The sequence below is a fragment of the Aotus nancymaae genome, unplaced genomic scaffold, assembly GCF_030222135.1.
Source record: "Aotus nancymaae isolate 86718 unplaced genomic scaffold, 86718_ANA_hifiasm-v0.15.2.pri h1tg000007l, whole genome shotgun sequence".
In the NCBI taxonomy this organism is placed as follows: domain Eukaryota; kingdom Metazoa; phylum Chordata; class Mammalia; order Primates; family Aotidae; genus Aotus; species Aotus nancymaae.
The window spans coordinates 44,759,380-44,781,578 of record NW_026988418.1 but is presented as its reverse complement, the minus strand read 5'-3'; the positions used below and the strand labels follow the sequence as shown (position 1 = coordinate 44,781,578).

At 32.0% G+C, this 22,199-nt stretch overlaps 1 protein-coding gene across 17 annotated transcripts in view; it reads right to left on the bottom strand.

Annotated features, from left to right (window-relative positions):
- ADGRL2 (adhesion G protein-coupled receptor L2) overlaps positions 1 to 22,199 on the bottom strand; it is a 678,543-nt gene that overhangs the window by 9,393 nt on the left and 646,951 nt on the right. For 9 of the 17 annotated variants that reach the window (XM_064372556.1, XM_064372557.1, XM_064372560.1 and 6 more), the window contains 9 exons: positions 16,804 to 16,929; positions 16,070 to 16,275; positions 14,787 to 14,960; positions 13,607 to 13,816; positions 12,450 to 12,670; positions 11,065 to 11,131; positions 3,095 to 3,186; positions 2,222 to 2,266; positions 1,083 to 1,251 (listed from right to left, as the gene is read on the bottom strand). In XM_064372556.1, the coding sequence (XP_064228626.1) occupies positions 1,083 to 1,251; positions 2,222 to 2,266; positions 3,095 to 3,186; positions 11,065 to 11,131; positions 12,450 to 12,670; positions 13,607 to 13,816; positions 14,787 to 14,960; positions 16,070 to 16,275; positions 16,804 to 16,929 (1,310 nt within the window). The remainder of the gene's footprint in view (positions 1 to 1,082; positions 1,252 to 2,221; positions 2,267 to 3,094; positions 3,187 to 11,064; positions 11,132 to 12,449; positions 12,671 to 13,606; positions 13,817 to 14,786; positions 14,961 to 16,069; positions 16,276 to 16,803; positions 16,930 to 22,199) is intronic. The other 8 variants (XM_064372559.1, XM_064372561.1, XM_012442657.2 and 5 more) reach the window with 1 other exon arrangement.

Genomic DNA, 22,199 nt, shown 5'->3' with positions numbered 1-22,199 from the left:
ATAATACGCCTGTATACAAAATGCTCATTTATGTAGGAAATATATAAAAGTCGAAGTAGTTACGAAGGTTACCCCTGTGCAATGTTTAGAAAGTTAAAGTTCATTGCTATTAAATAACACATCATACCTCACAAAAAATCTCAACACATTTAATGGCTGTTAACTGCTATGAAACGCTGTATAACCAAGACAATGGCAATCAAAATGGTATTTTATCCAAATAATACCTTCCAGTGTTGGTTTTTGCCTAATGCCTATATTGCTGTGAATGTACATTATCTGTCAGTATTGCACATTCCACTGTCATTATCTCAAAATTATAGCTTATTCAAAAGTGATGGAAGCAACAACACTATCATCTTGTCAGGACTGAAAACCTAATAGTTTTCACTTTCACAATTCTATTTCTCCATTCAATTTAGTGACCAACTACTAATAACAGAATAAAATGACTACATTAGATATGTAGGCAGAGAAAGGGTGATACCTAGTGAAAGGTATGGAAATCTTAAATAGATCCTAAGCAATTCCCTTAGGTTTACATCTTCTTGCTACAGTTTAAGCTTTTCATCTGTAAGCTTTGAATCATTTTTGCTGACTCCACTTAACATAAAACCAGGGCAATATAGTAAGTAAGATGTAGGGTATAAATTATAGATTTTTAGATACTTTAAAATTACTCAAAAGGTAATATTAATATTTTGTGTGTCTGGTGCTTTAAAAATTAACATTTATCCTTATACTCAATTTCATTGTGGACCACTGCACTGCCTTTAGTGAGCAAAGAATGAGTTTATTTATCTCACATACCCTTTCTACCTAGCATTTTATAGACACTACAAGCAAGGAAGAAATCTTAACCTAAGTATCTAGTTTATAACATTCCCAAACTGAGATCCAGAAAATGACTGGTATTATTTTATAGATGAAGCCTAAATTTTTAGACAGGTATTAACTTATAATGAAAAATATGATGCTCTTTAACAACATGCCAGCTGTAAATTAAAATCTTCTTTATTATACCTATTATATTCAAATCAAAGAATGAGTAATCTGAGCCACTAGTGTTTTCAACTACTTACTTTCTTTTGGAGAGCACAGTGAAAGATGAAAATGAACACTCCCTGGAAAGCATTAAATATGGTGAAGAGATACGCCATCACAATAGTCTCCTCGTTAATAAAAAGCAACCCAAATGACCAGGTGAGGCCAAGAAGACACAGAAGAGCAAAAGCACCAAGCACCCAAGACCTGGAAAAATAAAGTGAACTTTTTTAGCAGGTTCAATGAGCAAAAAACATGCATCACGCTTAAATGTTAACATATCAGTAGTAGCAGTTGACTTTCTCTATGTTCACATTCAAATTCAACAGCATTTTGGCTTTAACCTTTCACTGATTAAGAAAGAACAATAGCATTTAGTACTGCAGCCTCCAGTGAAAACAGCAACAGCAGGTATGACCTTTTCTTATTCCAGAATAAACAAAGTATCAAAACTATATTAAAATACAAGGTGTAATATATCCCCTATGACTTTGTATTTTATGTGCATTTTGATAAAAGAAATTAAGGAGAGCTTAATTAATTTACTCCTGTATTTTTATTCCTCTGGTGTACTCACATGACACTGAGTAATGTGACACATACAGAAAGGTTAAATGGCAGATAATCACTTAACACCTAAACTTCAGATTCTAATAAACTACTCTTAGGTGAACCTAAGGTTTTAGAACTAAAGCATGAAGAAGCCTAGCTGAAATGGGACAAAAACATGAGAACAACTTCAAAATAAAATAATTTTGGAGAGATTTCATCATGAATAGCTTAAGAAGAAAAGAACTGTAGAAAATAGGACGGAATGAGAAGGATTTAAAGTCAGTGCATTCCATGTCTAACTAATGATCTTACTTGATAAATGGCTTATTATCTTCATAGCTAGAAAGCATTATAAGCAGAAAAGAGAAACAAAATTATTAGACAGAATTAAAATAGAAAGTAATAAGAAAGCATTTATATATTTTATAAATTAGTCAAAATTAAGAAAGTCAAAATGCAGAGGCAAGCAATTAAAAAATAAAGGCATATTATATAGTTTAAAAATACTATAGCAAATCAGATATTTCAAAATAATTATAAAAATTAAGGGCAATTCATGATATTGACGGATTTGTAAAAAATATAAATCATGCCATAAATTTGTTAATGTAGGGTTCTGCCTTACCCAGGTAAGTCCGTATTATAGTAGCCATCACAAACACGGTAATTACTGGTGTAGATGAGAAGACAGAAAGAGGAAAAGGAAGAAAAGAGAGAGATGCTAAAGATTAGCTCTCTCTCTTACCATGCAACATGCAATGAAGCTGATACTAACCTATCTAAAGAATCTAATTTTTAAAACAATTTACCCTTACTATAGATCTGCCATTTTTGACATTAAAAGTAGTATTTTTTACACTCAAATTATAACCAACTTGAATACCTTCTCAAATTCTAACTTAAAAGGCTCACATATTTTAAAAATAACTGAAAATGTTTCCATGATTTAATGAACAACAGCTATCATATTTTGTTAATTAGATAGCATTTTCTCCATTGACAGAATATTGCAGCTTTTATTCAACATTAAGATAAAGTAAATATTTGTTTAATTAGCATGAAAACAACAGATAATCTTCAAGTTAACAATAGTAATAGAGTAAATTCTCTTAGGAAAACAGGATTAGGAGTGGAAACTGCTCAGAATCCTTAAAGTAAAAAGTCATTTAACAAAACAAACTTAATATAATCATATCAGCCATGCAAATAGGAAAATCATTTTGAACTGCATTTTAAATTCAAATGAAACTGCTACAGTGATATGGAATTTCCACAAAGCCACTGAAACAATTTATTGGCTCTAGATCAGGACAGCAATTTTTATCTAATTTTTGACCAGTGTCAGTGATATTGTAACAATAAGATTCAACTTGAGGGCAATAAAACTTCATTCTGAATAATGTCTACAGTTGACAGAGGTAGAAATCCCTGTGTTCCCTGTGGAGAATATATTTTACTTAGTTTGTCAAGTATTAAAATTGAAACACAAAATACTTACTTAATGTTTTCCAACCTGCTAGAATCTGGTTTCAAAGTGTTTGAATGCTTCACCATTTTGCACAATGTGATCACCAGGAAGATAACATTTAGCTGTTGTAACAAAGAATAAGACTACAATGAACAAAGAGTTGAAAAATGAATAGTTCTTGCAAATGTATCAATGCATGCTTATATGGTAGACACTGATACAATTTTAGTTTATGTATGCAATGATCAAGTTGGGTCTACATAAAACTATGTATGATCAATTCTTTAATAGATCATTTGACATCAAATTGCAACCTCATTAAGTCAGTATTATTTGGTAATGATTAAATAAATTAGAAAACCTAAATTAGTTTCTTTAGCTAGATGTACTCCAGGGCCTAAAAGCCATCTGATGGAAACACTGAAGTGAATTCCTTAGAAGGGGCATTTACATCATGCAATATACAAGAGAAAAACTGCTGTGTTTGGAACCATAAGTCTTGGTTGTGAGTCTAGCTCTTGATTATGACAGAATAAATGAGGATAATGACATCTGCACGATCTATTCATAAGGAATTGTGAGGATCAAATTAAATAACATATAACAAATGTTTGTTATATAAAGTAAGATACAGTTTATATAAGTATATTTTGCCATTTAACTGTTAAAAGCCATCAGTTTTTTTTCTATGTCTCTGCATTGTTAGGAAGTAGATAAATTCTGACAAAAGGCTGTTTTGAGTCCTTCTAAACGTTCAGCTATGCAAAGAATCTAGGTGCAAACAAAAGCAAAATGAGGAAGATGGAATCTGACAGAGAAGGAAAGTGAGTGGATTCGAAGAGGTCAATGTGAGCTTGCTCAGAGGAAAAGGAGTTGTGTTTAGACTGAGAGACAAAGGTTAGTAATTTGCATTTGTTTCTAGACATCTGGCAGAATGCTGGAAGAAGACTTCGGAGGCAGTTTCAGTTTTATGCTCCAAAAATAGAACTAAGCTACATTGTTCCTAGATTTTTGACATTTTATTTTTAGATTACTTTTTAAACGGAAAAAAACTCATTATTTTGTGAGCTTTACATGACTTAAGAGAATACGAGAAATAGTATATTCAGAAAGGATGCATTTCACGTATTACAGGTATGGATGAATTTAATTCTTTAGTGCAGATAATCAGCATAACTATGTTACAGTAACATGATCATTTTTACCAAATCGCGATTATCAAATGATCAAATGATAATGCTATTTTATTGATCTTTCACTACTTCTGATTTTATAATTTGGAAAAGTGATATAGGGCAATAAATAAAAATGTCCAAGTTCTTCCTAAGAGTAAGTTTAGGAGCAGAGCTAAGGAAAAGCCTTAATGTAGGCTGTGTATCAAGTCATTTTGTCTACTGTGCCCTATGATTTCTCTTAGATGTAGAACTCCCTCTTAAGATAAATGAGGTCAATGAGCAAAATTTTGCAAGTGTTGGCAGATAACATTTCTATCCTTTGATGCTGATTACTTAAAGACAAAAGCGGTTCTTTATTTTAAAAAATTTTAAAATAATTTCTTAAAGTACTTATCTAGAGAAAAAGTAAAAAAGTAAATATAATTGTAGAAACATTATCTGGCTTTATTTTTGTAACATTCTAGTTGGTCACAATATAAATAAATGCTTGAATTTTAGGAGATATTACAATATGATAAATTTCATTCAACAAATATTTCTTGATCTTGTTCCATGCAAGGATGTGCTTATTTTTATGTGGATGAATAAGACACAATTTCTGCCTTTGAGAAATTAGAGAGATCCTTCTGGTAGTGCAGTAAATATCTGATTGGGTTTTTAAAGAATCATGGTAAAGTGTATCTCTAATTTTTTTTTTTTTAAGGAAAATCAAGAGTTTTTTTTTTTTTTTTTATGCAACACTAGCTTTTACTAGTAAAATTCAAGAATGGTTAAAAACAAGAATTCTATAAATATCCTAAAAGTAAACCAAGAAACCAAAACCCAAGTAAACAAATAAACTGACTATAAAGGGTAAGATGGGTGCTTTGCAGATTCACAATTAAAATCCTTTTAATTGTTCTCCCTTTGTTTTTGAATGACCGGATAAGAACAATTTACTATCTTTTATCCCAAAACTTCTGAACCTAAGGTTTCTTTTCCCCTCCTCTTCTTAAACAATTTCCTGAAGTGTATAGGACCATAATTTGGTGTACACCATTTTCCAAGAGTTAATTATCTCCTTGGGAACAAAATATTAGTAGTACTAAAACATTCTGGAAATAAAGAAGTTATTCATTATCCACTACAATGTATAAAATTTATAACAAAAGAATGTGAATGTGGAAAAATGTGGACATGTAAAGTATTATATTGCAAAAAGAAGAGGAGTACAAAATGATAACATCGCGGAAGTGAACTCAGAAGAAATATTTTTCAATGGCAAAAATCAGGGACAACTTTCCAATAAAACTGACATACTAAAATAAATCTACCAATATAAAAATACAGTTAAGGCTCAAGTAAGATAAAGTCATTTTTCCTAGTTAATATTAACCAAGTTAAATTTGCCATAGAAAACTTATCTCAATGAATCCTTTGAAAACAGACTGTTCAATGCATTTTTCCTCTTTTGCTCCCCTTACTTAACTGAGGTTTTCAACATTACATGTGTGTTTAATGTATCTTTCTAGTTACACATATAATACATTCACAATGTAAGTTCAGAAAATAAACAAAACCACAGAGGCAAAAGCAGCTACAATCCTATATTCAGTGGTAGCAGGCAGCGCTTGTATACCCATTTTACAAATAATTCAGATGTATCCTGCCAAAAATTACTTAGCTACTTTAATGTCAGTGCTGGGATTCAATATCACAGCCCACAGACTTCCCATATAAAATTAATCAATTTATTCTAGGTGAAAAAATTAGAAGTCTCGTAACAAAACAAAGATATACTAAGTCTATCTTTAAAAGATTCCATTTCTATAAAAGGTAATCCAACTTAAAAATCACTCAGATGAATGAAGATCAATAAATTGACATATAAAATACTGCCTCGAAGAAATCTTATTTATGTTATTTACATAATAGGTATGCTCATCCTGTCTGATGGATTTTCCAGAATTAACTAATTCTCAATTTCCTTTGTAAAACACCTACAATCAGCAACTGGCCAAAACACCCATGCTTCTACTCCCACTAGTCAAGTTGCATGCGTAACAACAGTTAGTTGTGTTTTTTCCAAGTATGTTTATGCCATTTATACTTTTACATAGCTAAATATCACATGAGCTCATAAATCTAAGTGCAAATATAAGAATGAAATTTTAAAAAGCTGTTTCTAACATATTTAAAACTGAATGTTTCAAAAGACTTGAAAGTGAGTTTCTTTAAAGACAACTAGAAGTATTGGAAAAATAATCGTAACTCTGAGGGATTTCTGCACTCAAATTACAAGAGTTTGAATTCTTCAACTCGAAGAAACCGAAAACAGAACTTTTAGCTAATACACTATTATCTAGATGTCAAGAAATTTATAGTTAAACCCAACACTAATTTAGCTGCTGAAACACAACTTGAAGGCATACGAATAAAGAGGCAATGGTATGTTGAAAAGGACAAAATACCATCATTTCAGGACAAAGTAATTACGAAATAAAGAAAGCATGACATATTATAAATCATAGGATGGCAAAAAAATGCTAAATATGAGATTTTTCTTTTTCCCAACTCAATAAAGAAAAATTTCACCCATACATATTATTTACTAGTCTTATTAGGGAACTACAAAAATTTTTATATCATTTAGATACTTAACAATTTATGTTACCACCAACATATATGACAATAAAATACTTTCTGGAATTAAACAGAACATATACTGAAGCACAGGTACATTTTTAAAAATGCGGTTTTATAGTTATCTTATTTTCTCCAATGTTAAAAAAAGTAATGCTAAATTTTAGTTTGATAGAATAAATATTGTTGCTGTAATCTTTTTCAGGAGGTAATACATTCTGATAATTATAATTTGGCAGGGGAAAATATTCCAAAAATTTTTTTCCTCTTTCTTCATGTTTTCTTAAAATACAACTGTGAAAATGAGAACAAGAGGCAGAGAGGCAAATAAACACATCTTTGATAAAAATCTATATTCTTTTTAAGACAAAAATAGTAGGTTTCAAATAAACTACTGACTGCAAAGCTGAGTTTCTTTCTTCTTTGCATTTTTCTCATTACATAAATGGCTCTTTCTAGCCATATATTTCTGTGTTTTTTTTTCCGCCTGGTTCAAATAAGTGATTTCTTTCTCCTTACTTTTACTTTTGCCCAGTTTTTCTGCCTTTGACATACATTTACAAAATAAAATAAATCACAGCCATCAAACATGGTATTTTCCCTATTTCTCAATGGAAGGCAGGCAAAGAGGCAAGGAGAGAACAATGTCTCTACCATCCAAATGCTGCTCTTCTCCCTTGAATTCCATTGCAGCCACTCTCTGCCCCTCTCGCTCTTTGTTTTTATTTTCACTGTAAATACCACGACGTTTAAACATAATATTTTGGCATAGGTTGAAAGGCTCCATGCATCAGTGAGAAAGGAAAATGGTGGAGTTATAGCTGCATACACAAACATTTGTCTAAACTTGGTAAGTACATGCAGTTGCTCAATTGTCCACACAGATGCCACTATTAGTAAATATAAGCTATTAGGACTGTGGTACATATCTATGACATCCCACCAGGCTAAATGTCCATGCTAATAATTAATTTTGGGGATGAAACAATTCATTTAAGAATTAATCAGATTTCAGCTTAGCTCTGGGCATGTGTGTGTGTGGATGTGTGTGTGCAGGTGTGTGTGTGTGTACAGTTAAATAGATGGTTATCTCTTAAGAGAAATCTCTGTGAGTGAGAGCAAATTGAGAAAAAAAAAATTCCTTATTCAGCCAAAAAGGGTAAGTCATCGAAATGGGACATTTTTTTCCTCTCCCTTTGACAAAGATCACTCTTACCTATCCCCAAATAATAATTTCACAAATTATTATTTATAATAATCAGTCAATATAATTTGCTGATAAAATTCAACATTACTTAATGATATGGCACAGCTAAACATCACCCATATTGATGAACATGAAAATACAAAACAGCTTTAAAAAAGAAAAAGGTACCACAGATTATAGGAGTGCATAGTTTGTTTTATGGACATCAACCTGCTCAATTGAATCACATCCGTCTGAGCTTAACAGCTTAAAATTCATTCCGCAGCTTGCAGTGCTGACATGGATATGATAAGACAGAAGAACAGAAACATCACTCTGAAGTAACCTAGCTGAACTGCACATGTTCTGACCCTTTTTGTCCTCCCTGGAGCTTTTGCTACCTGGCAAATGCAACTCTAAAACTATACTTGTATCTCCAGATCTTTGCTGTTAGCCAAGCGGAAACCTATTTCTCCCTGGGACTAGCAGCCAGAGAGGTGTTCTCTGAAGAAGACTTCTAAATGAGTGTGTGAGCTGAACTCTTACTGAACTGAATTAATTATTAACGATGCAGATGGAGCTGTCCAAATGATAAGAACAGCTCCTGACGTGTCATGATCCAAGCTTTCATTAAACCATTTCAGGCATACTAATGGTTTCCCACTGCTCATTACTTACCAGCACTTTTCTCATAGATATAATAACTCTAGTGCCTGTAGGCAAGACATTCTATAGAAATGCAGAAGTAGGAAGTTTTATCTTCCTTAGCATACTATTTTTCTTCATAGATTATTATTTAGAATGTACACCTATTTAATTCAACTAAGTGAAACAGTTTCAATTCAGAAAAATTAAAAATGCAAAGCTATACTTTCTAGGAATAGCAATAGGTAATTTTTGTTATGAGAATATTCCTTAAAAGGATACTATACAGTGCAATCTATATTATTAAGATTTGTGTCTGAATGGAGTTTTAAATGCCTTATTATCACCAGAGGGAGATATACATAAATATATTTTCCACACACATACACTGTATAATCATATCATATCTCAATTTAAGTTAGACACTCTTTTGCAAGACACCGTTTTGTATTTCTTTACCACTCTTAATCTCTCTCTGTTGGTAAAATTAGAGAACAAATCAATTGCAGGAGAATTCCAACAAGGTCTGTACTGGGATTGCTACCTACTGGGGTTTTTGTTTGTTTTTAAGTTGAGAATGCTGTTGAAAAGGCCTTCACATCTCAACCTGAAGGATTTGGCAGAGGACAATAATGACAAGACTTATAAAGTACTAGTGTGCTCTACTATAAATGAACAATATAATAAAATGTTGTTTATCCTTTTTTCGTACTAAAAGCTGAGTAGGTTGAACATTATTTTGCTAAGTGAAATGTTTTTTAATGATCTGAAGTCAGTACTTATCTTCACAGATATCAAATAAGTAAAACTACGGTATAAAAGAAGTAAACATGTGACAGCCTCATAGGCCAAATATCTCTAAAGCAGTCTTTACATTTTTCAACATATAAATGTGTTTGATGAAGGTCTTGGGGGAAAATGGAAGGTTATGTCTTTAAGGGTCATGCCTTTTCATGTCAGCCGTTTAACTCTAGACTCTAGATAGGCTAAGGCTGTGTAAACATATGAACACCAAGAACGAAAACTTGGGCAATCATTGGATTTAGTAATTCTGATGAGAAATCAGCTTTCCTAGGAACTTGAGAATGTTTTACTGGTTTAATTCATAGAGGCATTCATCTCAAATTTTCATTTCACTTTGTATAAGTAATTGTGTAAAATAATTAATTTTAATGACAAACAAATATACACTTGAAGTGGTTTTAAGTTTCCTTCAAGTACTAAAAGTTTTTCTCAATTTTATGAACCACTACTTAACCATGAAAATATCCAGAGGAGCTCATCTGCGTTACTTTTTTGAAAAAAATTAAGAAAAAAAATCCTAAGATAGGTAGCATTTATGCATTTGTTTCCTTTTCAGAGTTTATAACGCCCATTTCTATCACCATAGTGCTACAACTGAGCAAAAGTTTTTTTTTTTTTTTTTTTTAAAGACAGGGTCTCACTCTGTTGCTGGGGTACAATGGTGCAATCATAGCTCACTGCAGCCCTGTGTTCCCGGGCACAAAATATCCTTCTGCCTCTGCCTCCCGAGTAGCTGTGACTACAGGCATGTGCCCCCACAACCAACTAATTTAAAATATTTTTGTAGAGGTGAGGTCTTGCCATGTTGCCCAGGCTAAGTGATCTCAAATTCCTAGGCTCAAGTGATTCTCCTGCCTCAGCCTCCCAAAATACTGGGATTACAGGTGTAAGCCACCCTGCCCAACCCTGAGTGTAAGTTTTAAACACCAAAGTCTAGATACTGTAGCTACACTCTTTTATTTCAACTGTATTTCAAATGTGACTAAAAGTAATATAAGACATTTAAAAATACCTTCATGTCATTATCCTTAACTTGTATCAAATTCATTTAAAAATACTATTTCTTAAATTAATATTTTCATTTGGTATCTTAAGTCTTATGTTGATTTAACAGTCATTTGTTAATGCAAGCTTAAACAATTTTTTATAGCCTAAAAATAATTGAGGACGTGGATATTCATTTAAAAGTATTAAACTACTATGTGGAAAATGAAATAATGAAAATTAAAGTAATGTTCTTTCACTTTCCTGACATAGTCATTTAATTTATAACATGGCCTATATGTAAGTATATTTTTTAGATTACAAAGTGATATTTTAGCATATTAAATTAGAAATGAGAAAAAGTACTTTTTGGAGGAAAGATTTTCAGATATATTAATTGGCAAGTATATAAAAGCTCAATGATGGCATAATATATAAAATACACTATTATCCTATGAGACAGGCAAATTTATAAATCTTTGAATGTATAGATAGATAAACAAAAAATAAAACAATTTTTTTTTGTTTAAATAGCACTGCTAAAGCAGCAAGCTAAAAAGCAAAGGAAAACAGAATCTGTTTACCAGAATAATGAATGTAACAGGTCCAATGAAGCTCCATATAAAGTAGTTATCAACATGAAGCCAGCAACTATTATGAAAAGAAAAGAATATACATTAGTAGTTTCTATGGAACCTCAACATCACAAGGAAAATAGGATTTTAAAAATCTAAAAAACAAAACTATCTCTACATTTGCCATTGAAAATTCATTTATCATGTGCAAGAGCTCTAATACTTCTGAGTTGGCTTTGACTTAAAAAAGGACAGTAATTTATTTACTTTGACCTGCTGGTTTTATATTTGATAAAAGCATACAAAATCATGCTTGTATGGGGAAAACAATAAACACCATCCACCACTAAATCCTTAAGACCTCTCACTTCCCTAAGAAAGACTTGAAACTCAGTATTACAAATTGTCTCATCATTTTAAAGTCTTACATATAATTTTCAAAATTTGTCTTTCAGATCTGTCTGAGCTAAAGTGCTTAACCCTATGGAACATAACAGCCCCCCAAAAAACTGTTCCAATGTTATGTCTGTTGCAAAACAGTGTAGCAGAAATATAATACCTCCACTAGGAATGGATAAATACTAGTAAAGGAAATCAAAGCACTAAACTCACATAGTATTAGAGCAAATGATGCATAAACTTATTAAGACAGATTTTACTTAGTGGTTCATTTTTCATATAACATGGAATCCCCAATGAATTTCTTTTATTTGTCTTTCATCATGTGTACAGTCAGAAAGCTTTCTTTAGTCCAAAGAATCTTTATATAACTAATTTTATCAAAGGAAAAAAATAAACAGAATTGGAAGGCAAATTCATGCCTCTAGCAAATAAAATCCTTAGAAACATTACTATGTCTACCTTCTGTCACTTTCTGTAAATATCTATATTTTTATAAACAAAAGACAGTGACTTATTTTAATCCTTTCAAACTGCCTGATAAAATATTATCAAAGTAAAACATATGGGATGGAATGTGCTACTGTCACAACTCAGAATGAGAGTTAGCTAGAGGGTCGGCTGCACAAAGAGAGTTAATGAAGCATTAGCTTAACACTGAGTAGTTAAACCTGTCAGATGCTTTAAGTTCAGAAGAATTTTTACTTAATATCTTTCTAAGGCCAAAAAGTTATTTACTTTTTCAATTTGTTTCAGGTCAATCTTTTGTGTTATAAAGAAAGTCCATAATTTAGAATCTGCCTTGCCAGAGTACAAATCCTCTGAACCCAGAAAATTACAAAAGACTTGATTGTAATTTGTGCACGGTATGCCCATTCTCTTACCAATAAAGCTTTCAGATACTATTTTAATCTGTCAGGGACCCTCACTGACAGCTAACAGGCTTTAAAAAATTATTCACTTGAAAAACACTCAGGTCGCTTGCAATTACTTACGCTTTTTCTGTTCCATAGCTCTTATAGTCAATAGCAGCTGAAACTCCAACTACTGTGGCGGGAAACAAGTAACCAGCAACATAGTAATATTTTTTCCTTGAATATTCACTTTCAAAAACTTCAACTAACATTAGATAGAGCTGCACACCTTCTAGGCACATCCAAGCAAAAGCCGCCAAAAAGAAAAAGTGCAGAAGTCCTGCAAATATTGGGCATGCAATCTACAGGGGAAAAGAACAAAAAACAGAAAAGAAAACTCATGAGTAAAAACAATCCACTCCAAAACTATAAAATACAAAGAGAAATCACTATGATTTTAAAAAATACATTATTCAGAGTATACTAATGCTTCCTCAAAATATTTTTTTCATAAATGGAAACAAGCTAAAAACCCTGCCTAATTTGAAGACTATCATGTTCACAGAGTATAATGCCAAGTGTGCTAGATTTCATCAAGGTAGAACCTTACTGTAATATTTTTAGTGAAATTAAATATCAAATAAGAAAGCTTCATAACTTCTTTTTGTGAATTATCTGTTATGAAATCTGAATATTCTACTTGTAGATAATTTACTTCACAAGTCTTTAGGAGTGGTATTTGCAAATATATTATTTCTATTTTTTTCTATAATGGAATTTAAAAATTTTGCTTTAATGAGAAAATCCTGGCTCTAATTACCTAGGATTATTTTCCTGTCATATCTGGAGCGTTCTTAAATTATCCAAGTGCAGATGAATATAGGGTGAAGCGTTAACTAATTAAGTTCTGTTTCTGATATTAAGCCCTCATGATGATGAATAAATTACTCTGAATACAAAGAAAGGATCATTGGTCAGAATGACTATGTAAGCAAAATAAGAATTTTTAAAATAGGATCTTTATATTTCTGTATCCCCAGAATTGTTCTATTAAAATTATATGCCTTAATAAAATCCCAGAAAAATTCAACTATATTTTAATATACAAAATGAATTAATTCATAATATTACTTAATAATTGGGCAGTCTTTTAATTTACCACTAATTGTCTTTCAATATTGCCATGTCAATTATATCAAGTTACAAGGTCAAACATTAATATCGGTATCATATGTCAACTCACACCTCTTAAAATAATTTTCAGAGATCTAAGGTCAATTAATTCAACCGGTGCTTACCGCGTATTTTGTCTTATCAATGCCTATTAGGAAAATAAATTCAGCAATGAAAAGGTTGATGCAAAGGTTCTTGTGAATAGTATTTCGGTCACTCTGTAGGCCACGGAAAAAGCAGAAGGTGAAGATGCAGATAGCCAGACAAACAAGGGAAATGACAATTCCCACCCAGGTGATCACTGTAAGAAGTAATTCATGAACTCCGTCTTTATACTGAAAATGAAAAGATATGAGGAACATTAGTATTCCTGCATTACATCAACTAGAAGACAGCTTTCACATGTACAGCTCATCGTTTACTGCTGAACTCTTTGAAGAATACTATTCATATGTGTTCAAAAAGGGCTCAATACTAAAAAGAAATTTTGATCATATAATAGCGTTCAACATTATTGCCTTTTAAATTTAAAAAATGATCTACATGAGAGGAAGATTTTACCTAGAAAACAATACTAGAGGCTGATTTCAAAATATAACTGAATTAACTATATAAACACACAGAGATTATTTACATGACAGAATAAAGAATACTTATTCATGATTAAAAACAACTGACATTTTAATGATTTTTTCCAAGCTAACACATAAGCCAAGTTTTAAGTTTTTATTTTCTCCTTGGGTTTTTGTATGTTTACATATTGAGAGTTGAATATACAACATATCTGAGACCGAAGGGCTACACTTTTTAAAATATTTTTGTCTTCTGGCCGTCATTCTCTTAATCACAAGAAACAATATTGAGACATATTCCAGGAGCCATTTTGACTTTTCAAAAGATGCAGCTTTGCACAGTGTGCAAAGTGGTTAGGAAACTTAAAGCAGAAGTTGTAAAATCAGACTCAAACATTCAAAATGGGAAAGGCATGCTAAACTCTAGAGCCTTCTTTTTGTACAATCTATTGCTGCTCATTATTTATTTAAATCTTCTGTTGCCTCTACCCAACACCTGCAACAAGAAGGAAAACTTACAAGTCTATAAAGTTATAGCACATGATTTTGAGAAGTAACAATAACAGTGCAAAGACTTCTTAAAATTTATGGACAGTAGAGAAACAATTAGAAATCAACATTACTTTGTTTGCTTTTTAGTTACGATAAGCACACAAAGAACAGGACTATTATACAAGCTATTTTGAATCTCTGAGGTTTTTCTCCGCTACTAATTAGAAGCGCAAATACTTACTGCAATTTCCCTGTGGGCCATGAGAATTGCAAAATTGGTTAGGTGGCTGCATGCACATGTTGTCCGAGTTTTATTAGTGTCGACCAGCTTGCAGCCCTGGGTAGACCAATATCCCATCATAGTTCTCTCTGAGTAGTTCCAGAAGGAGCAGTTTGCATTGAAATAATTGTCAGGCTGGGAAATAAAATGACAAGGTAAAATTAGGATTTTATACTCTAAGATGGCAGTAGCAATTGTTTAATATGTGCAAAAGGTAATTTAGATTAAACTTTGCATGTTTCAGACTATAAAGTTTTTAATCAGCAAAATTGTGGACTATGTTATACAAGGTAGATATCTAGCTTAAAAGGAGCTTTATAGTCCGAAACACTCTATAAAAGTGTACTCTAAATTACCAAGACCCATTTTACACAATTTCAATTTCCATTTTATGAATTTACATACTGATGGTACATTAGAATCATTTTTTTTTCCTTTCTGATAAAATGAGAGCCATAAATTTGTTCTGAGAAAATTATATACAGACCAAATGTTTTAAAAATCCATGTTCTATCTTGGGTCTATTTTTGGTTAGTTCTAAGAGATACACTAGTGACGATGTGAATCCTATTATTAGTACCTCAAAGCTCTTAAGAGTCAACAACTGAAGCAGATGTGAGTACCGTAACCACACAAATTTATTTTTCTTTGCCAATTTGGAGATCCACTTTATCTGTGGGCATTTATTCACTCTACTTATCACAACAGCCAAACATTCTGTAGACACTCTTCCAATACAGTGTAGGTACTGAAGTATCAACTTGCACTCTAAGGCACAGCAGAGGAATCACATCTCAATTGTTTTTTTTTTAAGCACACTACTTGGTAACAGTTGTGTCAAATATGATCATAAAACTAATGAAAAAAATTTTGCCACACAAAGGCAGAGTCCTAAGAGTTAATAAATACTCAGATACCCTACTGCTAAGGTAAGGGTTAATTTTCATTTGAAAACAAATTAGAATCATTTACATTTTCCTGTTGATTACTGAATTAGCTCTCATTAAGAATACACTTAAGTTCTAATAATCACTGAACCAAGCTCATTTAATTTTATGTTCACAGACTTAAATAAACTTGTGTCTCTGACCTAGTCCAACATTTAAAATTCAAATGGAAAATGGTCTTGTCTTTCCTCCCTCCCATCTCCCCATTTCTCTCCCCATCCCCAGCACCTCAGTTTTGCTTTCCTTTCCTTCTGCTTTTATAACCTTCCACTACTTCATTAGCATACACTAACTTACATCAATGTGTGGCAGGGTGAAAAGCACAGGATCAGTCAGGTATACTCGGCTGGACTCTTTATTGATTGAAACTGAAATGACGTGAGAATTCACTGCAATGGTGCTATTACGACCAATGAAGTCAGCACCCAGTTTAATGGTTGCATTTTCTGTACTAAGGAACTGTCCTAGACTCCGGTAAATGATGAACACCAACTTTGCAAGCCCTAGGAAGGTAAAAATAGTCACATGATTTACAAAAAAAAACATGTTTATTAACAACTAAGACAAAATAAGAATAAAATGATAAAGTCCTAAGGCACTGTTTTAAATCTGCTTTTTTTTTTGGGAGACGGAGTTTCGCTCTTGTTACTCAGGCCAGAGTGCAATGGCGCGATCTCGGCTCACCGCAACCTCCGCCTACTGGGTTCAGGCAATTCTCCTGCCTCAGTCTCCTGAGTAGCTGGGATTACAGGCATGCGCCACCATGCCCAGCTAATTTTTTGTATTTTTAGTAGAGACGGGGTTTCACTATGTTGACCAGGATGGTCTCGATCTCTTGACCTCGTGATCCACCCGCCTCGGCCTCCCAAAGTGCTGGGATTACAGGCGTGAGCCACCGCGCCCGGCCTTAAATCTGCTTTTAAATGGTAAGCCTTTTTTGGTTTTATAAAGAGTCAAATACTTTTTAGGATTAATAGGTTTTTCAACAACAATAACAAAAACTGGCAATTTTTAAAAGACTTCCATCTTACCGTTCCTGCTGTTCTGTTTGACGGTATTTGCAGAGAGTTGGATTGAGCTGCCTGCTCCTTTGATGCCCAGAGGAAATTTAAAGTCTTGGATCTGTCCTTCCGTACTGAGTACGGCAACTTCCAGGACTGGATGAGGCAAAACATAAAGCAGGGAAAAGGAGGATTCTTTAAATTTAACTAAAGAGGCAAATGATAACTGTATGGAAACTACTGTTTTCTTTTTGTCTACTTAACAAAATTTTACTGTTAGGTTTCAACAAAAATCATGAACAAAAAAACAAATTACTCCAAATTATTTAAGAGTCATAAATATTCACTTCTCAAAACAATTTTGTATTGTCACTCTAACACCTTCTTCACATTTTATCTCTTTTGTCATGAACTAATACCAATCTGTTAGCCTATAAGTATGGACAGTGTATGAATAAATAGTATGTAGCTTTCAGGGTTTTATATTTAAATCATGAAGCTGAACAAAAATATTTCAAACTCTTATTTTTTGGCTCTGTTTATCAAGTAACTTTTCAATGACCATTACTTGGCAGTGGTAAAACTAATATGAAGTACAAATCTGAACAGCTTTATGGCATCTATTTCTATCTATGATCCATTTTAATATGAAAAATTATACAGGTCAAGTTTGCAGTAATACATCTTTTTTCTAATTTCTAAAAATAGCAAGCCCAGAAGAATATATTTATGATGAAATGTCATTATATTAAAACTTCCCATTAATTCTCACTAGTAACCATCAATTTTTACACACTCAAATTGGGCAGAAAAGAACCTACAGGCCAAACCTGGTATGCCATTTGTTTTTGTAAATAAAGTTTTATTGGAACACAATCATGCATATTCATTTGTATATTGCCTATGGCTTCTTTAGCGCTACAATGCCAGTTAAATATTTGCAAGAGAGGCCACCATGGCTTGCAAAGCCTAAAATATATACTATCTGGACCTTTACAGAAAAAGTGTGACAATGACTGTAGTCTAAACCAAATTTCAAAAATTCAAACCAAGTATTGAAATTGAAAACCACCCAAGGAAAACAAGTCAATACAAAACATTGAGAACATCTACCTATCAACATGCCAATGCTAACTTCATTTCAAAAATATAATTAATAGTAACCACTGTCAATACAAATGTTTATCGTCTACTGGGAATCCCGATACAGATTGCAATTATTGTACATTTACATTCATTTAGATTTTAAAATGAATGGAAAAGTACATTGTTTTTACAGGAGTTAACTGTCTTGTATTAATAATCACAATATTAACATTTTATTGATGAAATCTAAGGAATTCTATAAAAAATTCATTAATTTCCGATATTGAAATTTTAAAAATAATACGTATTATGTATTCTTAAAAAACATTCAAAAAATTCAGTCCATATATATTTTTTTGAATGTCACCCTCTCTAATGCCTGTATTATTGCACAGCTATTCACCTACAATTCCCTTTTCCTTTTTACAAAAATTATCTCATACCATTGTACAGTAATTCTTGGACACTAATTTATTTTTTTATCTTCTGCAACTTTGTTTTGTAAAATACATCTATATTTAGCCGTAAATATTAAAAATATAACATTCATAAATTTTTATAAGTAATTACACCACATGTCAAACCCCTGAAATACAAATTTGTAACAAACATCATATAACTGTTAGAATTCTATCAGTTGCAGAAACTGGTTGATATACTTAATTACTGATTCATGTTTGAAAAGATTAAGCAGATGGGATGAACTGTTCTCATATCGGACTCTGTATGTGGGGGCAGGGAGCAAAGGCGGGAAGAAGTTTGACGAAAGCAACTGATTGTTCCACACACTGTAAGGAGCTATCACTAATCTTAAAACAAGACAGGACGATAAAAGAAAGTCCTGTGAGTTTTCATGAACCAACCCAAATACAGATATACATGTACAAAGAGTTAATTTCATTAAACAAATACTTATCAAATTTTAATTTCACTAAACAGAAATTTACTTATTAGAGTTTAAAAAGTAATGTTCACAGTAAAGAAAAAGTATGAATTTTTAAAAGGAGTAAGATCATGACTACAGATCTTAGTAAATATTTTAAGCTATTTAAGATATTCTCATAAGAAAATGTAATAATGAACTTTATACCAACAAATAATTTATATCAATAAATTTTTAAAAGGCAAAAGAAATTTTTGTAGAAAAATCAAACTGACTAAAAGAAATTAAAAACCCTAATAGTTTATGACCATTAAAAAACTCAACTGATAAATACATACTGAATTTTAAGTAAGATTTCTATTTTCTGTTTCAGAAAATAGAAAAAGATGTGTCCTAACTCATTTCACAAAAAATTATAAGATACTTTCAGTCATTAAAATGATGCAGAAAATCTTTAATAAAATATACATACACTTTACAATATCCTGAACAAATTAATTACTAAATTAGGTTTTAAAAAGGCATAGAGAAATTAATACATTAGAAAATATGTTCCTATAATCTGTCAAATACATTTTTAAAAAGTATTCACAGAAAGAATAAATTTCAACAACCATTTAATGTAAAAAAATCTTTACAAAAAAATAGGAATTAAAGAAAAATTCCTTGACCAGATAAAAGCTTTCTTATCAGATAAAGGCTAAACCTTTATCTATCCAAAACCTATACAGCAAACTATAGTGTAAAACGCTAAAAGCACCCTTTTTAAAGTCAAATTATCTCTAACACAGGTTTTATTTAGCACTGTACTAGAGGACCTAGCTTGGTAATTCAAGAAAAGTAAATAAAAGGTATAAAGAAAAAAACAAGTATTATTCACAGTAAACACAATTAACTGCATAGTAACCATGAGGGACTCTAATGATAAATTATCAGAAGTACTAAGAATTTAGCAAGGCTGCTATGAGCAAAATCAATTGTGTTTCTTCTATACACCAAACAACAATTAGAATATATAATTTTAAAAGTGATATTATTTATAAGTGATATTATTTATAATAAAAACAAGAAGTATAAGTTATCTAAGAATAAATCTAATTTTTAAAAAGTGCAAGACACTAAAAATAGGGAAAATACATAACTTTATAAGAAGACCTAAGAAAAAATGAAGAAATACGTAACGGTCTGATTTGGGAGAATGCAACAGTTTAATCTGGCACCTCTTTCAAAATCAATCTACAAATTCAGTCCAATTCTAATCAAAACTCCAACAAGATTTTTGTGTCTGGAACTTGACCCACTGATTTAAAAATTCATATAGAAGAGACACGCCAAAAAGCAGCTGAAGCAGTTCCTCAAGGAGCAAGGTTGAAAGACTCAACAGATATTAATATTATGAAAAAACCAAAGCAGCAAATAATAGATACTGCTAACATATAAGATATCATTTCAAATCATTAGGGAAAGAAATGGATTATGCACTAAACATATACAAAGAACTGGTTATTCATATGGGGAAAAATCAAATTAGCTACTTCTCTCATATATCATAATTAAAAATAAATTTCAGATAGATTAAAGACATAACTCTAAAAAGGGAGAGGTTTATCATTTACAAGGGAAGTATAAGATCCTTACAAACTCAATGTAGAGAAAATTTTCCTAAGTAGGAAGCCAAAAGGAAAATATTTCTTAAACAAGATACCAAGAGTACCAACCCTAAAAGAACAGACTTCTGACTTATTATGTAAAACAACACTTATAAAAAGATAAAAAGAGAAAGCCCAAACAGAACAAATGTCTGTAAACTATATAATCTTCACAGGATTAGTGTCCAGTATATATAGAAGTATAAAGAAAAAAATCAAACAGGAGAAAGTTGTGGACAACAAATTCATATGAGAGAAAACCGACATAGGTAATAAATCTGTTAAAAAACAAAAAACAACATGAAGCAATCAGTAAATTGCTTAATTTAAATTAAACAATAATGCAACCAATCTGAATTCATTAGATTGACAAAATTTATGTCATTAATAAAGTGTTTGCAAAACTAGTAATGGTATTACTGGTGAAAAAGTAAACTGGTAAAAGTAGGTAGAGAACAATTTGGCAGTATTTAGTAAAGTTTAAGGTGGATATGCTCTAATGCTCAAAAACTCTATTTCTACATGTGTGCGTGTGTACACATGCACACAAATGTATGTGTGCATGTATGTCTAGAAAGACACACATTGGAGGAAGAAGGCATAAAAAACTTTCATTACCAGATTTCCTTGTATCAGCAAAAAAGTGGAAGCCACTAAAATGTCTATCAGCAGTATAATAATCCTGGTGCATTCTTAGAAAAATAGATCAAATGAACTACAGATATGTATGTCAGCATATATAAATATAAAAAAATAAAATGGGTAAGGGAAGATTATACAATTATGGTCACACATGGTGGCTCATGCCTGTAATCCGAACACTTTGGGAGTCTGAGGTGGACATATCACCTGAGGTCGGGAGTTCGAGACTACCCTGGCCAAAATGGTGAAACCCCATCTCTACTAAAAATACAAAAAAATTAGCCAGGCATATTGACATATGCCTATAGTCTCAGCTTCTTGGGAGTCTGAAGAAAGAGAATTGCTTGAACGCAGGAAGTGGAGGTTGCAGTGAGCCAAGATTGTGCCATTACATTCTAGACTGGATAAGAATGAAACTCCCTATCAAAAAAAAAGGAGAAGAAAATTATACAATTACATTTATAGTGTGAAATTAATGTTAAAAAATGAAAAGTTTTCAATATATATACTTACGAAGCAAATTTTTTAAGCTTATTAATGCTAAATAGTAAAGATGACAGCTACCTCCTTCCTGATCATATCAAATCCTGGGAACTTCCACAATATCTATGATTTTCTTTCCAAAAAAATCTGAAGCAAATATAGTAAAATACCAGTATGTGGGGCTCAGCTGGGTAACTGGTCCCCAGATGTTATGCTATCCTCTGTACTTCCTGTATGCTTGAAATTATATCTGCCTTATTCAATAGATTTTCTGAATAGGAATACACTTGGTTTATTGGAGAACCATTCAGAGCCTCACTCAGCCAATACTGTAGACAGAATTTTAATATATTTCTCTTTCTTTGTTTCAAATTCCTCAGCAAGTAGTGCCTGTAATGAGAGGAAAGAGGAACAACTATGACCTCTGCTGGGAGATCTGCACCTTAATGGGCAGGGGCTGCTCCATGAGCCTGGGTCCCCAGGAAGCAGAGCCGAAGCCCAATCTCAACAGTTATGCAGCATGAAGGAATAGTAAACCTTTGTTGTTGTAAGCAGCTGGGACTTTGGAGGTTTTGTTACCACAATCTAACTAAGTCTAAAGTGATGATAAAAATCAAGCCGGCTACTCAGCTCTTTAAAACTATAAATAAGGCTGGGTGTGGTAGTTCACACCTGTAATCCCA